General features: G+C 40.9%; 1 protein-coding gene across 2 annotated transcripts in view; it reads right to left on the reverse strand.

Annotated features, from left to right (window-relative positions):
• Positions 1-24,842, reverse strand: part of FSD1L (fibronectin type III and SPRY domain containing 1 like) — a 91,794-nt gene extending 66,952 nt beyond the window's left edge. For both annotated transcript variants that reach the window (XM_063081724.1, XM_063081723.1), the window contains exon 1: positions 24,694-24,842. In XM_063081724.1, the coding sequence (XP_062937794.1) occupies positions 24,694-24,708 (15 nt within the window). In that variant the 5' untranslated portion in view covers positions 24,709-24,842. The remainder of the gene's footprint in view (positions 1-24,693) is intronic.
• Between the last annotated feature and the right edge of the window lie 903 nt (positions 24,843-25,745).

Below are 25,745 nucleotides of genomic sequence, written 5' to 3' on the forward strand. Positions count from 1 at the left end.
TATTTAACATCAGCAGTATTTTTTTTTAGGTCATAAGACCATGGCAGTGGAATAGAGCCAAATCCTTAAATGTTGCAAAAACAAATGGAAACTTCTAGTACAACACCAGGATATAAGGGATAAAAGCAAGGAGACACTGAAATTCATCAACATTTTATTTATTTATAAAAATGAAAAAAATATTTTAGGAATATGAAACTAGATAATAAATTTGTACCTAGAATGACAACATTCACTGCAATACTTACAGATACTATATAGAATCATAATAAATAAGGTAAGCAATTTTAGTAGCAAATATCCCAGACTTTGATATGCTTCCTATTTAAATAGAACATGTGTTTATTTAATTTTCTCACACTCTCTAGTTCAGTGCTGTTCAATTAAGATTTTCTGCTATGATGGAAATGTTACATATGTGCTGTCCAATATGGTAGCCACTAGCCATATTAAAGTTAATGAGGTAGCACAACTGAGGAACTAAATTTATTTTTTTTTCAACTTTAATTAATTTCACTTTACACAGCCACACATAACCAGTGATGTCCTTTTAGACAGCACAGGTCTAATTGTTAAACTCTTCATGCATAGCAATAGCAAAAACCAAACAAGGTACTTATATTCTCAGTTAAAATCAAATGCAAGTACTTTTACCTTTTAACTCTTCCAGAAGCATATGATTTGTTTCTATAAGCACCTACAAGCTTAAATATTTTAATAAAACCCATAAGATTTTGTAGGATAAAGGTTCTCCTTAAAATATTATCAGATATTGATAAAAGATTACATATAAAGTACTCAGGAAATAATCTGAAAGAGGATAACATTTTATACAAATGTTCACAAAGCATTATAGCAGTGAAAAATTAAAAATAATTACAACAGTTTTCATTTAGTTCTCACAATAATCCCTGGAGATACGGAGGCATCATCCCTGGGGCTAAGGGTTCTCTGTTGTATTCACTTACCTACACTATTTCTTCCCATCCTCACACTGATTTTATTTATAAAAACACAATGAAGTTATGCTATGAAAGAAGACCAATGACACCAAGAGTTAGCTGTTTATCTTGCCAGGGCGCTTCCCCGAAACTGGTGCACCAAGATTTGAATACAAAGACAGCAGCAGTATAGCAGAATGCGGCCAGAACGTGGGAGAGAGGTGGACCCAGTTGGAGGGGTAGTATAGAGATGTAGAAAATGAAATCAGATGACTTAAGAGAGAAGAACCTTTAAAGTACTCATCCAAGATAGGCTATCTATTTTAAAGCAACCCAGTTGAACAGTAAAAACAGTTCTGCACAATCCTCAGACTCTTTTAATAAGAGACTTCAATTAATAAGACTGGGCTCTTTCTGGCTAAAAGACTGTATCTATCTCCCCTTCTATCCCTCATAATGGCAGGGTTACATCCATATTGTACAGATGAGAAAATGGAGATTCAACCAGTTGCCCAAAGTGACTTTGGCAAATTAGATTACAGTAAAGATTACGCTGAGTCTATCTCCAAAGCCCATGCTCTTAACCACTTTGGAATAGTGCCTCTGAATCCAACCAATACAGAATACATCCATACAATAAATTATAAATTCTTAAAACATTTAGTTTGCTCAGAGTTTTCAACGATACAGAAAACTGCTGGAATTTTCACAGTACAGAATCACAGTTTGAATTTAAGCTTTCTCCACTGCTAGGCTTATCAAGTGAACTTCAAGGTAATGATAATACTCTACCACAACAGAGTGAAGGAGTCTTCTGGAAGAAATCTTATCCTATGAAAAAGAGAAGCCAAGTTCTTTGCACTATTCTTGTAACTTTTTCTGTAGGTTGGAAATTATTTCAGAATAAAAGTTAAAGATTTAAGAAACAAAAAAAAAAGAAAGAAAAAAAAGCCAAGCGCAATGAATTCAACCCAATAACAAAATCTCAATCACCATGATTTATGAGTTCAATAAAAACTGAAAGAAACTTCACAGAAAAAGTGAAACACTGGTACATAAAAAAGACAAATCTGGGTCAGAGGAAAAAAAAAATCTCCCTAACCTTCCACATTTACTTATTTTATTTTGTCTAAATAGGTTTAGTAGCAAACTTGCATGTGAGAAATTCTGAAAACTCTGGAGACAACTGTAGTATATTGCCCCAACCAGGTAAGCGCTGAGGCCCAAAGATCTTAAGAAGCCTACTTTTTTAAAGCTCTATTATTTACTGAGTATAGTCAAAAGACATCTAAATGCTCTAATTTTTATCAGTTCTTCAAGCTAAGTCCTCTATATCTTTAAGAGTTAATCACCTGCTTAAAGTTAATAGTCTCTGTTCTAATACTGGTGTTAGAGGTCAGAATAAAGCCTTTACCAACTGGAACATTGTTGTTGTCCTTAGAGCAGCACTGTCCAATAGAAATATAGTATGAGCCAACAGCAGTCATATCAAAAAAGTAAAAGATAAACGAGCGAAATTAATTTTTTTTTAAATTTTATTTTGTCGATATACATTGTGGCTGATTATTGTTGCCCCTTACCAAAACCTACCTCCCTCCTCCCTCCTCCCTCCCCCCTCCCCCCACCGATGTCCCCTCTGTTTGCCTGTCCTGTCAACTTCAAGTAATTGTGGTTGTTATATCTTCTTCCCTTCCCCCCCCCCGGTTTTTTTTTTGTGTGTGTGTGTGAGTGTGAATTTATATATTAATTTTTAGCTCCCACCAATAAGTGAGAACATGTGGTATTTCTCTTTCTGTGCCTGACTTGTTTCACTTAATATAATTCTCTCAGGGTCCATCCATGTTGTTGCAAATGGCAGTATTTCATTCGTTTTTATAGCTGAGTAGTATTCCATTGTGTAGATGTACCACATTTTCCGTATCCACTCATCCGATGATGGACATTTTGATTCTTCTTGGGTGTTTATGGCAGTGGTAGTTATTTTTCAGGAACCAAACCCAGTACTCCCTTGAGGATTTCTTGTAAGGGTGGTCGGGTGGTAGTGAACTCCCGCAGTTTTTGTTTGTCTGAGAAATATACTATTTGCCCTTCATTTCGGAAGGATAGCCTTGCAGGGTAAAGTATTGTTGGCTGGCAATCTTTGTCTTTTAGTATTTTGAATATATCATCCCATTCCTTTCTAGCTTTTAGGGTTTGTGATGAAAAGTCTGATGTTAGCCTGATTGGGGCTCCCTTGTAGGTGATTTGACGCTTCTCTCTTGCAGCTTTTAAGATTCTCTCTTTGTCTCTGAGTTTTGCCAATTTGACTATGACATGTCTTGGAGAAGGCCTTTTTGGGTTGAATACGTTTGGAGATCGTTGAGCTTCCTGGATCTGAAGATCTGTGATTTTTCCTATACCTGGGAAGTTTTCTGCCACTATTTTGTTGAATATGTTTTCAATGCAATCTCTGTTTTCCTCCCCTTCTGGAATACCCATGACTCGGATATTTGAGCACTTAAGGTTCTCTGATATCTCTCTCAGATTTTCTTCAATGTCTTTGATTCTTTTTTCTTTCCTTTTGTCTGCTTGTGTTATTTCAAACAGCCCATCTTCAAGTTCAGAGGTTCTCTCTTCAACTTCGACAGGCCTGCTGGTTAAACTCTCCGTTGTGTTTTTTATTTTGCTGAATAACTTCTTCAGTTCAGCAAGTTCTGCTACATTTTTTTTCAGGACATCGATTTCCTTGTTCATTTCCTCTTTCAGGTCCTGTATACCTTTCCTCATTTCATCATGATGTCTAGCTGAGTTTTCTTGTATCTCATTTAGTTTCCTTAGAATTATCACTCAAAATTCCTTGTCAGTCATTTCAAGGGCTTCTTGTTCTATAGGATCTAGAGTTTGAGATTTATTAACTTTTGGTGGTGTACTTTCTTGATTTTTTGTATTTCTGGTATCTTTTTTTTGATGTTTATTCATTGTGGCATGGGGTTTCACAGTCCACCTGTTTGAGACTATTGACTAACCAAGATGTTGCTGTGGTTGCCAATTTGGTATGGCTACCTCCGTGACTGCTCAGTTGGCCTCTAGTGCCCTGTGTGTATGGTTGCCTCGGGTCTTGGGCCTCTCTGGGGAGCCACCTCTCTGGTCAGCTTGGACTCTGCTGGGCTGCTGGATCACGTACCACAGGGTGTGTGATCTCTGCTGAGCTTTCACTTCCCGTGCAGGACTTCTCCCTGTTCCATGAGCTCTGGCCCGGGCTGTTGGATCGTGTAGTGGCTACCCCACAGGGTGTGTGGTTTCTGTTGAATCTCCGCCTCCCTAGCCGGACGTCTCCCCGCTCTGTGCGCACTGGGCTGGGCTGGGACGTGTCTTCTGCACCCCTCGTCTATCAGCTGGGACTTCAAGACCCTGCTCAGCACTGCCTCGCCCAGGAAGTCTACCAGGTTTCTGCTAGGCACAGACGACCGGTCACTCTGGGTGCCTTTGTAGCACTGTGTAGATCTTTCTCAGGACTAATCACCTTCCTCCTGGTATCGCGGTTATTTGTGTACTCGTCCTATCTCCCACACCAGAGCGTGAGCTCCTCGGGGGAGGAGCCCGCAGCACATGGTTCACCTTTGTACCCCCCGGCATGGACCGAGTCCGGTGCCCGCCCGCAGTCAGCTCTCCGGCAGGTTCAAGCAGACTTGGGAACTCTCCAACTGCACTATTGCTAACCAGAAGTTGATTAGGCGTTTTTCCAAACTGGTGGCCGCAGAGATGGTATCTGCCTCCCAGTAACAGGAAGTTTACCAGGGGCCGGAGCCCAGGGTGCAGTGGAGTGACAGTCGGCCCCGCCCATACTTCCTTGCCCTCCCGACGATGGCCAGGGACGCCCCACACCACCAGCCCCACCAGAGAACTGCGGAGGGGGTAGCAGGGGAGGCCAGCCCGCAGGCCCCAGGAAGCCCCGCACCGGGGCAAGCAAGTGGGAAGGCTCAGTGAGGAGCCGAGCCGGGCGAGGAGGACAGGCTTGGCTGAGCCGGGCCGGAGCTGCCACCACCTGAGAAAATGGAGGCAGCCCCGGGGGCAGTGAGTGGCCCGGTGATGCAGGTGGAAGCCGGGCGGGCGTCAGCCCCCCGAGCAGGGCTTGGTCAGGGGTCTCTCACAGGGCTGTGCCAGGTCGGGTGCTCACTCTCTGCCTCTGGTTTGTCGCCTTCCCCGTTCTCAGCTCCCGCCACCTCAGGCTGCTCGCTCAGTCCCGCGGCGCAGCTCGGGCACTCCCAGGAACCTTCTTCTATGCCGGCCTGAAACCTCGAATCATGAATAGGGCAGCTGGCCGCCTTCAGCGCGGCCCCGGCCTCCAGGATCCTGGCTGCATCCATGGCAGCCCTGGCGCCGTGTTCCCTGTTTAGAGACTTGCTTTTGCAGCTAAGAAACAGTTCTTTTCCTGCTCCGTGCTTCAAAGCTGTTGCCTGTAAATGAGGCAGCCTCTCCTGCTAAGGGCAAAGTGGCGGTCAGCCCCCACGACCGGCCACTAGCAGCGGTCCTCCCTTAAGAGACGGCAAGAGGAAGGTCCACAAGTTTCCCGGCTGCCTGAGGCCCAGTGGCCACCTTTTCCACCTCAGCTACTCCGTGCCAACCACCGCAGCCTCCGCCATCTTGAAACTCTCTTAAATCATTATTGAGTGAAATTAATTTTAATATTTAACTTGACCCAACAGATTCAAAGTATCATCATTTCAACATGTAGTCGATATTTAACAATTAGTGAGTTTCTTTTTCTCTTTTTTTTTGGTACTAAAACTTCAAAATCCAGTGTGTATTCATATTTTACATTTACAGCATATCTCAGTTCTAACAGCCACTTTTCAAGTGCTCAAAAACCACATGTGGCTAGAAGCTAGTATACAGGAAAATACTGTCCAAATAATCCACATATTATTAAGAGTAGAGATAAGGCAGAGATCCTCTATTGATCTTATTAATTTGCTATTAAAAATAAACAATCTAAAAGCTTCCTGAACATTTTCCTTGGAAGCCCAGAATTTCTTTAAGTGCTCATTTTATGCTAAATTCTTGAATTATAATACATGTATGTGGATATAAGTTAAAATGTTACAACGAAGTTCCTCTACCAGAATTTCATTAATTTCTCAATTTTTATTTATATAAATATTACCTCTAGAAACTGAAACATAATAAATATAAAATTACCAACTCAAAAAAAATCGGTATATAAGTAGCACACTCCTTTGGGATCCTTCTAATACCATAACAAAAGTGACAAATACACTTCTCTCCTCAAAAATTTACCCTGCTCATTTATGTTTTTGATTAGAGAAGATGTTCTGAGGATTACAAAGTCCAAACCCCCATGTCAAGGTTGGAAGTTGACAAAAAAAAAAAAAAGACTGGACCTGAGAGCAGCTCACATGTAAGTTATACAAACTCAACGAATCACAGGATGTCATCCATTTTGTATGGTACTGTTCCATACCTCCAAAAATAACACTCTTAGATTACAACTAATATTATCTTTACCATTCCCCTTTAATTCATTCAAAATTCTGCTATTATCAGAGAATGAAAGACCCTTTTCAATTTGTATTGGCCTAAGTACTATTAATAACAATACCTCTGGAAAGAAAACCTACAGTCTATGTGTTAAAGCCTTTGGGGGAATGGCATTCTAAATGAATTGCCTACGGCTTTACAAATACTAAACTTCTCCAGAAAGTGGTTGGGAAGGAAAGGTCTTTAAAGGCTGATGTAGGGCCGGCCCGTGGCTCACTCGGGAGAGTGTGGTGCTGATAACACCAAGGCCACGGGTTCGGATCCTATATAGGGATGGCTGGTTCGCTCACTGGCTGAGCGTGGTGCTGACAACACCAAGTCAAGAGTTAAGATCCCTTTACAGGTCATCTTTAAAAAAAAAAAAAATGGCTGATGTAATATTTCTGGAAAACATAGTCTCATTCTTTGAAAAGAGAACACTCTATAGCTCACATTTTGAATTTAACTGGGAGTTCTGGTACAGCATGAGTGTCTGTCACACATACCTAGATAAAGAGCTTACATACTGAGAAAAGCTTACAATCAAAGCTACAAAAATTAAAGGCCTAGATTATTTTCGGGGGATGCACTCCAATCTCCACGTGGGGAGAGATTTAGGGCTTTGGCTGTAATACACCACTAAGATGCTATCACAATGGACAAACTGGCTGTACAGGGCTTGGAGCCCCAGCATTTAAGGTCACCGATATTTTCAAAGCTACCAAATGCATTAGTAAACATGGCTACAGATGCAGCACCATTTAGATCAGTAAGAGTCAGAAACCTAAAGCAACCAATTCGACTTTGGTAACTAATGGAGATAAAGTACTGCCTCTCTCCTAAGCTTTTCTAAGCTTACAAGGGGGAAAAAATGGAAGGGGATGGGGGCAATATCCTGAAAGTTTCCCAAAGGCAGACTGCTGAGGACCAGGACTCCAGAAGCTCTGAGTCCACCTGCCCTCTAAATCCATTGTGGAGAGGATGAGCAAATGGAAGACTGTAATCAAGAACCCATATTTAGTATTCTAAAATAGTGAAAGTTCATCAGAGAGGGCTGAGAAATTACAAAGGGGACCAGTGCTTCAACCATTCTGGTCCGCACAAGCATGGGGACTGGCTAGACCTAAAGTAGAAACAGCATGAAGATAAAAATAACTAATGAACTTAGAGCTCAGTGGAACTGGAAAACAAGTTACAAGTAATCAAAATATTTAAGACAAACTATCCCAACACCAAAACTTATAAAAACTAAAGGATTAGAATTCTAAGAGCTGGGCTAGCTGGTTAGCTCAGTTGGTTAGAGCACAGCCTTATAACACCATGGTCATGGGTTTGGATCCCCATATCAGCCAGCTGCCAAAAAGAAAAAAAAAAAAAGGATTATAAGAGCTGAGTTCTGAAACTTAACCTTAGCTTGTATATGTGACATGAGGCCAAGGTTTTCTCTAGGACAGGAGGAGCCAGGGAATAGTTGTATATAGGGATAATTTGTGCCTCATCTAGGATGCATGCAAGGGGAGGCTGGCTGGATAGTACCAAATCCAGCAGTTTTTAAAAACTGTTTCCTAAATATGGCAGATATCTATGGATTCTGCATTCAAAAAACTTAGTTCAGAAAAGGACTAAAAGATACCATAATGCAATGAGTTTTCTACTCCAGTCTATCCCTCCAGGGCTCCAAATTTAATCAATAGCTTTTAAAATGGAAACACAAATAACTGATAAGAAGTTGATCCAGAAGTTTCACTGAGTGTGATGTAAGCTGTGCACAAATATCACCATTAGATACAACGCTGTTAGACAGAGGCATCTCCTCTGAGTTCTATACCATCTTAACACAACTGCCCACTTGAAATTTCCACTTGATCATCTCACAAGCCTTTCAAAAGTCAACATGTCATAATCATCCCCACTAAACCTGGGCCATTCTCTAGTGTTCTATCTCTGCAAATGGCATTGCTAGCTATAAGGCCAGAAACCTAGGCCATCATCATTTCCTCTCCTCTAATTTGTGTTCTACATGCAGTCATAAGGTTCTTTAGTTACCTCCTAAATAGTTCTAGAATTACTACTACTATCTTAGTACAAGTCACTATCATATCTCAACCTATACTCTAGCAAAACTTTTTAACTGACCTCTGATATTCTTTCTCCCCAATAATCAGTTCTCTATACTGCAGCTATGGTAATATGATAGAATCACTGTTCCTGCTTAATATTCTTCAATAGCTTCCCACCACTTGTTGGATAAACCAAGTATCTTCAACATGACCTCTAAGACCCTGCATGATGTGCCCATTAACTACCGTGCCTGCTTCTACTCACACCAAATATCCTCTCTTGCTGTACTCCAGCTGTAGTAGCCTGCTAAGTTTCTCTAATATGCCTTGCTTCCCACCTGGGAGCCCTCACATTTATCATTTTCTTTGCCACAGTTCTAAAACACATACCCAAAGTACTGTTAAAACAACTTCCAAAAAAGTACTTATAGAATGAGGCCATTGTGACATATATTTGTCTCATTTCTTTCATTATCAAAGACTCATCTCTAAAGGAGGGCAAAGACAACGTTCATCTGCTCTGCAGGATTCTACCAACCTGAAAGGATGCCTAAAAGGGTCTCAGATTTCATTAGACCTCAAGTCTTCCATTACCTTCCATATAATGATGGATAAGTGATAAATAAACATAGATGCATACAGGGAATATAAATTATCTGAAGCTTTTTCCAAAGCACAATTATCTAGATAATTGTATTTTGCAAGACTTCAGGTGACCACAACTAGAAGTTCTAGGTGATGCAGGTCTAAAGATATGCTATATATTTCACTGTGATCCAGCCAGTTCTGCTGGATCACAGTGAAATATATAGGACATACGACTAGAGAGGAAGTGTGAACAGGCAGTCTGTCATTTGTCCTTCAGTCATGCAGCAGAATTATCAAAACCTCAAAAAGAACCACTTTATCAGAAATAAGACTCTCAATTACTTGACTTTGATTTGGACTGAGGACACTGCTACACCAACAAGAAAAAGGGTTTTATACTCCAGCCAAACACAACTGCAACCATTCCCATGGAATGAATCAAAGTAATCTGGGATATACAAGACATGAGGTACTTTCTTCAAAAGAGCAAAGCTTAAAGCTATGCTTATAATCACTATCAATCATGTGAAGTAAAAGCACAATCAATAGACTCTGAGCAAAAGAACAATAACACTTTTATACTCTTAAGGGCCAAGCACTATCTTAAGTTCTTTACATATTATTAATTCATTTAATCCTTTCAAGAATCCTATGAGGTAAGGTTTTAATATTACAAGCTGAGAATCCCTGATCCAAAAATCCAAAATCCAAAATGCTCCAAAATCTGAAACTTTTTGAGTACTGATAAGATACTCAAAGGAAATGCTCATTGGAGCATTATGGATTTTCAGTTAAGGGATGCTCAAACAGTAAGTATAATGCAAATTCTCTAAAATTTTTTAAAAATCTGAAATATTTCTGGTCCCAAGCATTTTGATAAAAAATACTCAACTAGTATCCCTACTTTCCAAAGAAGAAGCTGAGGCATGGAGAGGTTAAGTAGCTTGCCTAGAATCTCAGAAATAATATGTAGCAGAGCCGGAATTCAAACGAAGGCAGTTTAATTCCTGAGTCTGTGCTCTTAACTATTACACCGTACTACTACCTGATAAGGTGAAGATCAGGGGTTCATGAAAAGGAGGATATCTAAGGGCACAAAAAGGACTACGATTTTACTTCAAGATCAGAAAAAACAAACTGATCGACAGGTTGTAAAATGTACCACCCTGACAGATAAAATAGCAACAGAATTCTTACTACAGGCATATTCTTACTACAGGCATATTATCTCATGAGTCTGAGAACATGATCGTGTTCACCATTTCGAAATGGTATGGTTCTACTGGTTTTAGCCTAATATATGTAAGGATGCCAAATTCAAATGTGACTTTTAATTTTGCTACATCCAACAACAATAAAAAAAATCTGCCAACTTGTGCTATTTATCTTGAAACTATCTAGGGCAACAAGCCCCTGAAGTGGGCTTGTTAATGCATAAACTTCCTGTTCTTAGAACCAGTGGCAGAAAACCATTATACCCAGGTTTAATCATTATACCCTAATCAGAGGGCATCAACATCCATGTGGTCATAATTAGACAACATTCTGACATACGGGTTTCCCACCAGCATCTACTCAGAGAAGGGGATTTCTGAGTCAAATTCTACATTACTATTCCACACGGTTGAGATACACAAATCTAGCACCACTGCAAATACCACTAATGGATCTACAGTTTAAAGAGTCAAACTATTTTTACAGCCAATTCACTTAGTATTTATTGAGCACTTTCTATGTGCCAGGTACTGTGCTAAGCTATTAACATGGAGTAGATAAAAAGTAGTATTAGCCTTCATATTTTATGGTTGAAGAAAGGGGAGGTACAAGAAGTTAAGAAAACTGTCTTAGGTCACACAGCTACCAAATGGCAGTCACAATTTAAATCCAGGAAGTTGCCTCCAAAGCCTCTTCTTTTACACTATCCTATGCTTATTACACTATGGGAGACTATATGAAATAATCACAGGGTTCCTGTAACCAGAGCAAAGGGATCAATGAAACCAGCATGTAGCATTCCTAGTAAATGCCTAGCTGGCACCAGAAATGATGCCACTTGAATCACTCCACACTATAGACCTCTCCTTTGAATTTACATGACAAGAGTTAAAATCCAGAAAACTCCATCCAGCTGGTAAGCCAGACAGAGTCTTACCAGTTGACTATAGCTATGGCACCATTAACACCAGATGTAAGAAAATAAAAATGGAATTCCTAAGAAATTCAAGAATCTGATAATCATAAATTCAGGAATCTGATAATCATAAAATAGCTAACTGGAGGAAAGCTATACCCTCTTTAACTGTGAAACAACTGAGAACACTACATGTATACAGAATAACCAAGACTGAACCAACAATCAATTCTGATTGTCTAGCTTACCAGCTGGAAAAAAAAATCTACTGCAAGTAAATGAACTAGTGAGGAAGGCTGCCTTTCCACCCTGAACTCAGTCGTAAGATATCAAGGCAAGTGTAAGATATCAAAGCAGAAGTCTTCCCTGTGGGACTTGAGGGATAAGCCTTAACCATATGCAGTGGCCTGTAAACAGGCTGTTCCACCCAGTGAAGTCAAGGACGCCCTTATTGTCCCAAAGAAACCAGAGGTCCCACCATCTAATAAAAGGAGGTGGAGTGGGAGATGAGGGTACTCTCATGTACTACTGGTAGTATAAATTGACATAAACTTTCTGAGAGGCAACTTTGCAATACATATCAAAAGATTTTTTTAAGTATATACACATTGACCCAGTAATTCCATTTCTAGTAACTTATTCTAAGCAAATCATTCAGGGTATAAGCAGACTTGGCTACAAGGATGTTTATTTCACTGTTATTTATAAGGTTAAGAAGGTGAAATCAACATAAATGGTATTGATTAAATAGAATCAAGTAATACATCGATACAAAAAATTCTGCTAAATCATTGAAAATGTTGTAATATGATATAAACCTGGGAAAATATCCATGATATCACATGTAAAAGGCAAATTATAAAGGTACACATAGCGTGATACCACAACTTTTTATTGTTTCCATACGCATAAAAGAACACTGGATGGTAACACAAATGTTGGAAGAGGTTATCTCTGAGTAGGATTATAAATTATTTTTATTTCATTTTCATTTATCTACATTTCCCATTTTCCTACAATAAACTTGAGTTACTTATATTTATAATGTAACAAATGTACACAGGCTGACTGCGCTAACACTTTTTGTATAAATTGGTTCCAAATATAACTATCAATCAACAAGCATCAATAACTGAGACCAGATTCTATCAGAACTGTGTGATTGGGAGGAAGTGCTAATGATGAAAAACATACAAAAAGAAAACTAGAGACAAAATCCACCAACTTCAAAATATTGTCCAGACTAGGTTGGAATGGAATACCTATCAGTATGGTAAATATAGTGTGTCTGCTGCATGAATAATCCTGCTGACATTCAGCCAAGCAACGCAAAGAAGGATTGTGTTAAAATTTAAAAAAAGAAAAGCTCTGCCCCACTAATTTTTTTTTTTTTTTTGACTGGTAAGGGGATCACAACCCTCTGCATGGTGTGGTCTGCACCACACTCAGCCAGTGAGCGCACTGGCCATCCATATATGGGATCCGAACCCGTGGCCTCGGCGCTAACAGCATTGCACTCTCCCGAGTGAGCAACAGGGCTGGCCCCCCACTAATTTTTTAAAACTGCCAAGTTTAAAAAAAAGAAGAACATATTTATATTTAAATATAGTGATAATATGTCAGTATGGTTTTCATTTATACTTTCTTATTCACAGATCCACTTTAGAAAGCTAAGACTCTCCCTCAGAAAAAGGAAAGTTGGAAGGAAGGGAGATATACAATCGTCCCTTGGGGTCCACAGGGAACTGGTTCCAGGACCCTGTGGATACCAAAATCCATGGATGCTCAAGTTCCTTATATAAAATGACAAAGCATTTGCATATAACCTATACACATCCTCCCATATACTTTAAATCATCTCTACATTACTTATAATACCTATATAATGTAAATGCTATGTAAATAATCCTCATACTGTATTGCCTTTTCTTTGTATTATTCTTTATTGTTGTATTGTTATTTTTCATTGTTTTTTTCCTCTGAATATTTTTGATCCAGGGTTGGTTAAATTCGCGGATGCACAGCCTGCAAATATGGAGGGCCAACTGTATACAGACTACAGAAAAATAGTGATTTTATTTGGGGAAGCAAAATAGACCAAATTCAAGGTTTTTGTTTAAAACATGTTCTATACCATTTATAAACTATTTTCACTAGTTTCTTAAAAAAACAAACAAACACTACTTTATAGGGGTTTATCCCTGTTAACATTTTAAGTTTTAATTACTTGAATCACACCATTTAAAGGCAAAGAATTCAGGCGGTTTCAAGATGGCGGTGGCTGCGGCGGTTGGCGCGGAGTAGCTGAGGTGGAAAAGGCGGCCACTAGGCCTCAGGCAGCCGGGAAACTTGTGGACCTTCCTCTCGCCATCTCTTAAGGGAGGACCGCTGTTGGTGGCCGGTCGTGGGGGCTGACCGCCACTTTACCCCCGGCAGGAGAGGCTGCCTCATTTACAGGCAACAGCTTAGAAATATGGAACAGGAGAAGAACTGTTTCGTAGCTGCAAAAGCAACTCTCTAAACAGGGAACAGGGTGCCAGGGCTACTGTGGATGCAGACAGGATCCCGGAGGGGGTGCCGCGCTGAAGGCGGCCAGTTGCCCTATTCATGATTCGAGGTTTCAGGCCAGCATAAAAGAAGATTCCTGGGAGCTCTTGAGCCACGCCACGGGACCAAGCAAGCAGCCCGAGGCGGCAGGAACCGAGAACGGGGAAGGCGACAAACCAGAGGCAGAGAATGAGCACCCGACCTGGCACAGCCCTGTGAGTAACCCCTAGCCCGGCCCTGCTCGGGGGACTGATGCCCACCCAGCTTCCGCATGCATCACCGGGCCACTCACCGCCCCCGGGGCTCCCTCCATTTTCTCAGGTGGTGGCAGCTCCAGTCCGGCTCGGCTCCTCACAGCCTTCCCACTTGCTTGCCCCGGCGTGGGGCTTCCCGGGGCCTGTGGGCCGGCTTCCCCTCCCACTCCCTCCGTGGTTCTCTGGTGGGGCTGGTGGCATGGGGCGTCCCCAGCCAGTGTCGGGAGGGCAAGGAAGTACGGGCGGGGCCGACTGTCACTCCTCCACACCCTGGACTCCACCCCTGGTAAACTTCCTGTTACTGGGAGGCAGATACCATCTCTGCGGCCAACAATTCAGAAAAAGGCCTAACCAATTCCTGGTTGGGAATAGTGTGGTCGGAGAGTTCCCAAGCCCGCTTAAACATGCCGGAGAGCTGTCTGCAGGCGGGCACGGGACTCGTCCAGGCCAGGGGGGGGATAAAAAGGTGAACCGTGTGCTGTGGGCTCCTCCCCCGAGGAGCTCACACTCTGGTGTGGGAGATAAGACAAGTACACAAATAACCGCGATACCAGGAGGAAGGTGATAAGTCCCGAGAAAGATCTACACAGTGCTACAAAGGCACCCAGAGTGACCAGTCGTCTGTGCCTAGCAGAAACCTGGTAGACTTCCTGGGCGAGGAGGTGCCGAGCAGGGTCTTGAAGGCCCAGCTGATAGAAGAGGGTTGCAGAAGACATGTCCCAGCCCAGGCCAGTGCGCACAGAGCGGGGAGATGTCCGGCTAGGGAGGCGGAGATTCAACAGAAACCACACACCCTGTGGGGTAGCCACTACACGATCCAACAGCCCGGGCCAGAGCTCATGGAACAGGGAGAAGTCCTGCACGGGAAGTGAAAGCTCAGCAGAGATCACACACCCTGTGGTACGTGATCCAGCAGCCCAGCAGAGTCCAAGCTGACCAGAGAGGTGGCTCCCCGGACAGGCCCAAGACCCGAGGCAACCATAAACACAAGGCCTAGAGGCCAACTGAGCAGTCACGGAGGTAACCATACCAAATTGGCAACCACAGCAACATCTTAGTTAGTCAATAGTCTCAAACAGGTGGACTGTGAAACCCCATGCCACAATGAATAAACATCAAAAAAAAGATACCAGAAATACAAAAAATCAAGAAAGTACACCACCAAAAGTTAATAAATCTCAAACTCTAGATCCTATAGAACAAGAAGCCCTTGAAATGACTGACAAGGAATTTTGAGTGATAATTCTAAGGAAACTGAATGAGATACAAGAAAACTCAGCTAGACATCATGATGAAATGAGGAAAAGTATACAGGACCTGAAAGAGGAAATGTACAAGGAAATTGATGTCCTGAAAAAAAATGTAGCAGAACTTGCTGAACTGAAGAAGTTATTCAGCAAAATAAAAAGCACAATGGAGAGTTTAACCAGCAGGCCTGTCGAAGTTGAAGAGAGAACCTCTGAACTTGAAGATGGGCTGTTTGAAATAACACAAGCAGACAAAAGGAAAGAAAAAAGAATCAAAGACATTGAGGAAAATCTGAGAGAGATATCAGAGAAACTTAAGCGCTCAAATATCCGAGTCACGGGTATTCCAGAAGGGGAGGAAAACGGAGATTGCATTGAAAACATATTCAACAAAATAGTGGCAGAAAACTTCCCAGGTATAGGAAAAATCACAGATCTTCAGATCCAGGAAGCTCAACGATCTCCAAACGTATTCATCCCAAAAAGGCCTTCTCCAAGACATGTTATAGTCAAGTTGGCAAAACTCAGAGACAAAGTGAGAATCTTAAAAGCTGCAAGAGAGAAGCATCAAATCACCTACAAGGGAGCCCCAATCAGGCTAACATCAGACTTTTCATCACAAACCCTAAAAGCTAGAAAGGAATGGGATGATATATTCAGAATACTAAAAGACAAAGATTGCCAGCCAACAATACTTTACCCTGCAAGGCTATCCTTCCGATATGAAGGGCAAATAGTATATTTCTCAGACAAACAAAAACTGCAGGAGTTCACTACCACAAGACCACCCTTACAAGAAATCCTCAAGGGAGTATTGGTTTTGGTTCCTGAAAAATAACTACCACAACCATAAAAACCCAAGAAAAATCAAAACCCACTAGTATAATAAAAATGGCATTCATGAAGAGAAAACAATCAAACAAAAATGCTATCTACAACCTAAGGAACCAACAAACACAGAAACCAAACAGTAAATCAGAAAGCAAGGAACAAAAGACACCTAAGACAACCAAACAACCAATAAAATGCTAGGAATAAATCAACACCTTTCAATAACAACTCTTAATGTAAAAGGCTTAAATTCCCCAATCAAAAGACACAGACTGGCTGACTGGATCAAAAAGCAGGACCCAAATATATGCTGCCTACAAGAGACCCACCTTACCCATAAAGAGTCACATAGACTAAGAGTGAAAGGATGGAAAAAGATTTACCATGCAAACAGAAAAGAAAAACGAGCTGGAGTAGCTATTCTTATATCTGACATAATAGACTTCAAACTAAAAACCATAAAAAGAGACAATGAGGGACACTACTTAATGATAAAAGGACTGATCCATCAAGAAGACATAACAATCATAAATATGTATGCACCCAATGTTGGAGCAGCCAGATTTATAAAACAAACTCTATTAGACCTAAAGAAGGAAATAGACACGAATACCATAATAGCAGGGGACCTGAACACCCCACTGTCAATATTAGACAGATCATCTAGGCAAAGAATCAGTAGAGAACCACAAGATCTAAACAATACTCTAGACCAATTGGAATTGGCAGATATCTACAGAACATTCCACCCAACAACCTCAGAATATTCATTCTTCTCATCAGCACATGGATCATTCTCCAGAATAGATCACATATTAGGTCACAAATCAAGTCTCAATATATTCAAAAAAATTGGAATTACCCCATGTATTTACTCAAACCACAATGGATTAAAACTAGAAATTAATAACAAACGAAACTCTGGAAACTATACAAACACATGGAAATTAAACAGCATTCTACTTAATGACATATGGGTCCAAGAAGAAATCAAGCAGGAAATCAAAAAATTTTTTGAAACTAATGAAAATAATGATACATCATACAAAAACCTGTGGGATACTGCAAAAGCAGTATTAAGGGGGAAATTTATTGCATTAAATGCTCTCCTCAAAAGAATGGAAAGATGGCAAGTGAACAACCTAACACTTCACCTTAAAGAACTAGAAAAACAAGAACGATCCAAACCTAAAGTTAGCAGATGGAAAGAAATCATTAAGATCAGAGCAGAACTGAATGAAATTGAAACCCAAAAAATAATTCAAAAGATCAATGAATCAAAAAGTTGGTTTTTTGAAAAGATAAATAAAATTGAGAAACCATTAGCATGGCTAACAAAAAAAAGAAGAGAGAAGACTCAAATAACAAAAATTAGAAATGAAAGAGGCGATATTACAACTGATTCATCTGAAATACAAGGAATCATTTGAGACTACTATAAACAACTATACGCCAACAAATTTGAAAATCTGGAGGAAATGGATAAATTTCTGGATACACACAAGGTCCCAAAATTGAACCATGAAGACGTAGAAAATTTCAGCCGACCAATAACAATAAAGGAGATTGAAGCTGTGATCAGAAGGCTCCCAACAAAGAAAAGCCCAGGACCAGATGGATTCACAGCAGAATTTTACCAAACATTCAAACAGGAATTGACACCGATTCTTTACAAACTATTCCAAAAGATTGAAACGGACGCAAATCTCCCAAACTCATTCTATGAAGCAAACATCATCCTGATACCAAAACCAGGTAAAGATATAACCCAAAAAGAAAACTACAGGCCGATATCCTTGATGAATATAGATGCAAAAATCCTCACTAAAATACTAGCAAACAGAATACAGCAACACATACGAAAAATTATTCATCACGATCAAGTGGGATTCATCCCAGGGATGCAAGGTTGGTTCAACATACGCAAATCAATAAATGTCATACACCATATTAATAAACTCAAACACAAGGACCATATGATCATCTCTATAGATGCCGAAAAAGCATTTGATAAAGTTCAGCACTCATTCATGACAAAGACCCTCTATAAGTTAGGTATAGAGGGAAAGTATCTCAACATAATTAAAGCCATATATGACAAACCCACTGCCAATATCATCCTGAATGGGGAAAAGCTGAAAGCTTTTCCTTTAAGAACAGGAAGTAGACAAGGATGCCCACTCTCACCACTCCTATTCAACATAGTGTTGGAAGTACTAGCCAGAGCAATCAGAGAAGAGAAGGAAATAAAGGGCATCCATATTGGAAAAGATGAAGTCAAACTGTCCCTGTTTGCAGATGACATGATCCTATATATCGAACAGCCTAAAACCTCTACAAAAAAACTGTTGGAATTGATAAATGATTTCAGCACAGTAGCAGGATACAAAATCAACACACAAAAATCAGTAGCATTTCTTTTCTCCAATAGTGAACATGCAGAACGAGAAATCAAGAAAGCCTGCCCATTTACAATAGCCACCACAAAAATAAAATACTTAGGAATTGAGTTAACCAAGGATGTGAAAAATCTCTATAATGAGAACTACAAACCACTGCTGAGAGAAATTAGAGAGGATACAAGAAGATGGAAAGATATCCCATGCTCTTGGATTGGAAGGATCAACATAGTGAAAATGTCCTGACTACCCAAAAGTGATATACAATTTCAATGCAATCCCCATCACAATTCCAAAGACATTTTTCTCAGAAATGGAAAAAACTATCCAGACATTTATATGGAATAATAAAAGACCATGCATAGCCAAAGCAATGCTGAGCAAAAAAAATAAAGCTGGAGGCATAACACTACCTGACTTTAAGCTATACTACAAAGCTATAATAACCAAAACAGTATGGTACTGGCATAAAAACACACACACTGATCAATGGAATAGAATAGAGAATCCACAAATCAACCCACACACTTACTGCCATCTGATCTTTGACAAAGGCACCAAGCCTATTCACTGGGGAAGGGACTGCCTCTTCAGCAAATGATGCTGGGATAACTGGATATCCATATGCAGGAGAATGAAACTAGATCCATACCTCTCACCATATACTAAACTCAACTCTAAATGGATTAAGGATTTAAATATACACCCTGAAACAATAAAACTTCTTAACGAAAACATAGGAGAAACACTTCAGGAAATAGGACTGGGCACAGACTTCATGAATACCACCCCAAAAGCACGGGCAACCAAAGGAAAAATAAACAAATGGGATCATATCAAACTAAAAAGCTTCTGCACAGCAAGAGAAACAATTAACAGAGTTAAAAGACAACCAACAGAGTGGGAGAAAATATTTGCAAAATATACATCTGACAAAGGATTAATATCCAGAATATATAAGGAACTCACACAACTTTACAAGAAAAAAACAAGCAACCCAGTTAAAAAATGGGCAAAAGAGCTAAGTAGGCATTTCTCTAAGGAAGATATCCAAATGGCCAACAGACATATGAAAAAATGATCAACATCACTCAGCATCCGGGAAATGCAAATCAAAACCACACTGAGATACCATCTAACCCCAGTTTGGATGGCTAAAATCCAAAAGACTCTGAACGATAAATGCTGGCGAGGTTGCGGAGAAAAAGGAACTCTCATACATTGTTGATGGGACTGCAAAATGGTGCAGCCTCTATGGAAAATGGTATGGAGGTTCCTCAAACATTTGCAGATAGATCTACCATACGACCCAGCTATCCCACTGTTGGGAATATACCCAGAGGAATGGAAATCATCAAGTCGAAGGTATACCTGTTCCCCAATGTTCATCGCAGCACTCTTTACAATAGCCAAGAGTTGGAACCAGCCCAAATGCCCATCATCAGATGAATGGATACGGAAAATGTGGTACATCTACACAATGGAATACTACTCAGCTATAAAAACGAATGAAATACTGCCATTTGCAACAACATGGATGGACCTTGAGAGAATTATATTAAGTGAAACAAGTCAGGCACAGAAAGAGAAATACCACGTTCTCACTTATTGGTGGGAGCTAAAAATTAATATATAATTCACACACACACACACACACACACAAAACCAACAGGGGGGGGGGAAGAAGATATACCAACCACAATTACTTAAAGTTGATATGACAAGCAAACAGAAAGGACATTGTTGGGGGGAGGGGAGAGGGAGGAGGGAGGGAGGTTTTGGTGATGGGCAACAATAATCAGCCACAATGTATATTGACATAATAAAATTTAAAAAATAAAATAAAATAATAAAGGCAAAGAATTCAGGCAAGAAGGGCAGTAATAAAAAAATTTATTATCAAGTACTTTTTGGCTGTGAAGAAAGACATGGTTTGAATCTAGACTAACACTTGCTACCTATGTGATTCCGAACAAGTCACTTAACCTCTCTAAACTTCATTTTCCATATCTAAGAGCCGTTTATGAGAGTTTAAAGTAATTCACTGCAATTCTGAATACAAAACAATACTCAAATTTCATTTCTCTTTCCTTTCCTCAGGAAACAATATGTTTTGACTGAGAAGGAGTAATGTTGGAACATGGTGGGGGTCTTTGAACTGTTGGGGTACGATATGAAGGCAAAGAATAGCAAATACTAGGGCTGGTCAATTAGCTCACTTGGTTAGAGCATGGTGCTGATAACACCAAGTTCAAGGGTTCTGATCCCCTTACTGGCCAGCCACCAAAAAGAAAAAAAAAAAAAAAGCAAATACCAGGGTAGAGGAGGAAACTGGGATAAGGAAACCTAGTACAGATATGCTACTTGCTGCACACTGTCATGCTTTAAAACTCTTCCTGCTTAGTTCAATCTCCCCAATCTAGGTTTGTCCAGTCTTGCACAGACAAACCTCACCTGTTACTACCCCTTTTCAAGGAGGAAGTAAAAAATATGCATGAAAAAAGTGGGGAAGAGCAAACAACCGACAACGGATGCTCTTGGTGCCTTCCTTCCTCTGGGATCTCTTCCCCTTTCCTCTCCATCCTTTATTGTTCCTGCACTAAGTACCTTTCCTAGAAATAGCAGTCCCTGTGAGTGAAGGATCTATACAAAAATTTAACTTAAACTATCAAATTCCAAGCTCCAAGATTCTAGAAAGGTGCACGTTTAACTGTTTCAATGTTTTCTTTGAACATGCACATTTCATCAGATAAAGACACCTTTGGGATTTTACCTTAAAACCATTTAAGGATATACTCAAAACTTTGGAGTTACCAAACAAAGCCACCTATCCATCACACATCCTGTTCACAAAAGCGTCCCAGAAACTTGATATAAACAAAATCCCTCTGTCTGTTTCTAGTAGATAATACTGTGGTTTTCTGTATCCAACAGTATGCCTTACATACCCAAGGCAATTATGGTTTTCTTCCTCTACTCAAACAAAGCATCTGTTGCTAACATAACACTGAAGTCCAAGTTATTTTCACAGACAAAAAAGCAGCTGGTCAAGCTAAACCATTTGTTGACTAGCCAACAACAAGCTTCTGTAAGACTGTCCAGTTAACTTAACCTCTTGTCAGATTACATGAGTCAGAACTTCCAATCCTCTTTCAATTAGGATTTAACAATTCTTTGGCACCACCATTTGAAATCATTTCTTACAGATATAAAAGCAGAAAACATACTATAAAGGTCAAAATGTCTAGACTGGGTTAGAAAAGTAGAAAGTTATTTTGAAGTTGGGGTTATGAAATTAATAATAGCTAACAGACAGTCCTTATGTATGCTCAGCACTGTTAAGTGGTTTTTAAAAATGAAAACAATCCTCCCAATAACCCTCTGAGGTAACTGTTATCTTTATTTTATAGATGAAGAAATGGAGACAAAGAGCAAATTACCCAAGCTCACACAGTTCATAAATAGTAAAGACTGGAGATCTTGCTCCAGAGTCATCCTTAATAATTTTAAGCCAAATCCCAAAGCCTACAAACAGGCATATATTCAAGCCATCCTCACCACTTGCAGTACCTATTTTCCTTACACTTACTGAGGTATCTTACCCCTGCTACTATTTTCAATGTAGCATTCTATAACAGGAAATAGTCTCTAAAAATCATGCCCCTGGTGTACTACCGTCTTATTTAAAGATAAATAATTCAGTTTAGTTCTTACTATTTGAGGCATGTAATTGATTCCACAGTAATTCATGTGAGAAAAGGAAGCTCGAATTCAGAGCACTAAATTGGTTATGAGCATTAACGCCAGATCCTCTTTTTAAACTATAAATTTTTTTTTCATTAGAAAGATTATTTGAGGGACTGGCCGGTAAGTTCAGTTGGTTAGAGCATGGTGTTGATAACGCCTAGGTCCAGGTTATAATCCCTGTACCTGCCAGCCACCAAAAAACAAAAAATAAATAAACAATTATCTGATACCACCAATAATTTTCAACATATTTTGTAAAATTGAGATTCTCAAAGTTATCACAAAAAAGATATATTCGTACCAATAAGGAAAATGTGCTACATATATACAATACTACTCTGCCATAATATGGAATGAAATTCTGCCATTCACAGCAACATGGATAAACTTAGAGAAAATTATGTTAAGTGAAATAAGCCAGACATGGAAAGAGAAATACGTATGTCCTCACTCCTAAGTGGGAACTAAAAAAAGAAAGAAAGAAAGATACAAAAATCACAATAATTCAGTGAACTTTCAAAAGAAGAGAACAGAACTGTAGTTACTGGAGGTGAGATAGGGGAGGGGAAGGAAAGCTACTGAGAAACTGGTAAAGAGTCACAAAGAATGATCACATTTTGTAATGATGAAGATAATAATTATTCAGATTTGATCACATATGGTACATAGGTACTGATATTCAACCCTGTACCCCACAATTATGTTTCAAATTTTAAAAAAAGGAAAAAAAAAGGGAACAACTAATTCTTCACTACCTCTAGGGAAACCACACATCAAGTACTAAAATATAATATCATTTGAAATAAGAACAAATAGGTTCAAGTCTTAGCTTTATGGTCAGAAGCATGACCCTGCAAAAGTCACAATCTCCAACTCTTGATTTCTTATCAAAGTGAGGGATAATGAATGCATCCCTAACAAAATAAGATGATCCAATATTAAAATACTTTTTGTATTTTACAGAACATTATTTTTGTAAGCTTTAAAATACTACAAGTGATTTCACAGCATTTTATCAATTTTTGCAACAACACTATAGTCGAAGTCTTACTTCGACTGCATAGATGAGGAAATTAGTCACATTTAAGCGACTTGCTCCATATCACCGAGTTAGCAAAGAGCACCCAGGAACACAAGTCTCTGGACTCCAAGTCTTTGCTCTCCCATTTGACTTCTGCTAATGTCCATTCGGATATCACATGACCTTTATCTAATAAGCTGAGATGTTTTACAAATTTATGCAGATAATGTTTTAAACGTATACATATTCAAAACATACAAAATGTAATTTTTTTAAAAGTCTTAGTAATAGTCATGGAAATAAAAATTGAAACCCAACTGAGTTTCAAGATGAATGCATACAATGAAATCGTGTGCACTTTTGTTAAATAATAGAATAGTCAACACTTAACACATCACTATTCTCTCATGCCCCCAGCACTTCTCAAGGTGAATCCAGGCAAAATTATAGAAAACGTTGTTCTAGTAAGTCTTTCTAGTGCTTCCTCTTTAATGATAGAAAAGAATGGCCTCTTAGATAAGCCCTTGTTTTTCCCTGCTACATTAATAACGCTTGTTTTTCTTTCCTATCCTGTACTATATTTCAGTTACACTATAATCTAAGAAAAGAACAGAGTGGTTGATTTCTATATAGGGATTATAACTGAATATTAATAATCCATTCTAACTGTATTCAAGACATAGGCTATGTTCTCTAAATATTTTTTCTTAACTGAAAAGGCTACTCTGTACATCCTTTCCTCAAGTATAAGACCTTCCACAACGACCACTAGGTAACTGTAACCAGCAACACCAACTGATCAAAGAGGGTGGGACCGCTGCCCCGACAACTCTTTTCCCTCAGTTCAACAAACACTAAAACCTGCTTAGGAACAAGTCACGGGAACGGGAGGGGAGAGACGTACAAAGTAGATTTGATCCCCGACCTAAAGAGCACGTATTGTGCCAACAGAGGAAACTTGGTCGAGCAAGAGGAAAGCACCAGCCTGGGCGGCAGCAGGGAAACCCCAAACAAGGCTGTGCCTTGGTTTCCCCATCTGCTGAGGATAGATACACCCTCTCCAGCACGCTGGTAGGTTGCGGGAATCAAAGGGGACCTAGATCGCTGCAAAAGTGATTGATTAAAAAAGGGGATGACTCCCTATTTCTCTTCAGGGGTCAGGGCCCAGAACAAAGTGCAGGGCAGAGGCCAGCTCCGATCACCTGGCGCGGCTCCCGCACCTCTGCGGGCGCCCCTTCGCTCTCGTTGGAGAAAGTGACCAGGCGGCCGTACCCTCGGCCACCGCAGGCCAGAGGGCCAGCCCGGCCAGCTCGGCCTACGCGCCCACCGCCCACCCGGCCCGGAGCGCCCCGCCCACCCTCGGCCGGCTTGGCCCGCCTCGCTGGTTCCGCGCTCCCCTTCCCAGCTTACTTTCTGGGAGTCCATGGCGAGGCGCTAAGCCCGTTGGACCAGAACACGCGATGAGGTACCGTGTGAGGATACAGAGGTAGGTCGGACACGCCAATAACGCTACTCGCGGCAGCTGCCTCAGCCCGCACCGGCGCCGCCCAGCCCCGCCCGTCTGTGCCCAGCCCGCGACCAGGCCGAGCGCGCGCCGTCGTCGCGCCGCGGTTGCCAGGGTGAAAGGGCGGCGCGCAGAAGGGGAGGGGCGGGGAGCGACGCGCCTGCGCGCTGCCGCCGAACCGGACCCTGTAGGGTGTCGGGCGCCCGGCGCCCGGGAATGCGAGGCTGAGAGGACCGGACCGGGTGGTGCCCGTCGGCCTCCCGCAGGTCCTTCTGCAGCCTCTCTTCACTTCCCCCATTCTTTTTCCTCCTGCGATCGCGATCTCTATCGCTGCAGGCCTTGGAATGGGCCGTGGGCAGCTAGGCGCGTGGGGAGGGTACAGGAAGGAGAGCTGCCGCCCTGGAGGGGGACGGGCCATCCAGCACGCATCCGAAGCACCTCCCCGCGCTTGCCTTGAAGGGGTGGCGGGGCTATTGCAGGCCCAGATGCCCCTTGAGAGGAAAAGGGCTGGGATGGGGATGTAGCGGAAACGTGGGGAAAGGTCTTTAAGGGATGACGTGGTGGCAAAGTGGGAGAGGGCCACAATGACAAGGGGAGAATGTGGCCGGAATGTGGGTATGGAACGAATATGGGCTTGGGGCCTGGGAGACCTTTCCCAGAGAGTCGCCGCTGAGCACCTTGCTTCCTGTGAAGTTTTGAGTAAATCACTCTCTCTGAGCCTGTTTCTTCTTCTGTAAAGTCAGAGAAATAATGCGGACTTTGCAGAGGATTGTGAGGATTAAATACATATTCGAGGTGCCCAGTACATAGTTAGTGCTAAGAAAGTTATAGTTGTTATAATGGGGAGTTAGAAACTGCTCGGACTTGCCTGAGAGTGCAGCGCAGACTTTAGAAAGCTTGGGAAGGTAGTAGGCTTGAGAAGCTCTTTCCCAAGCAGACAAGCCTCCTCTTCCATTTG

Source organism: Cynocephalus volans, chromosome 17 (genome assembly GCF_027409185.1).
Source record: "Cynocephalus volans isolate mCynVol1 chromosome 17, mCynVol1.pri, whole genome shotgun sequence".
Classification (NCBI taxonomy): domain Eukaryota; kingdom Metazoa; phylum Chordata; class Mammalia; order Dermoptera; family Cynocephalidae; genus Cynocephalus; species Cynocephalus volans.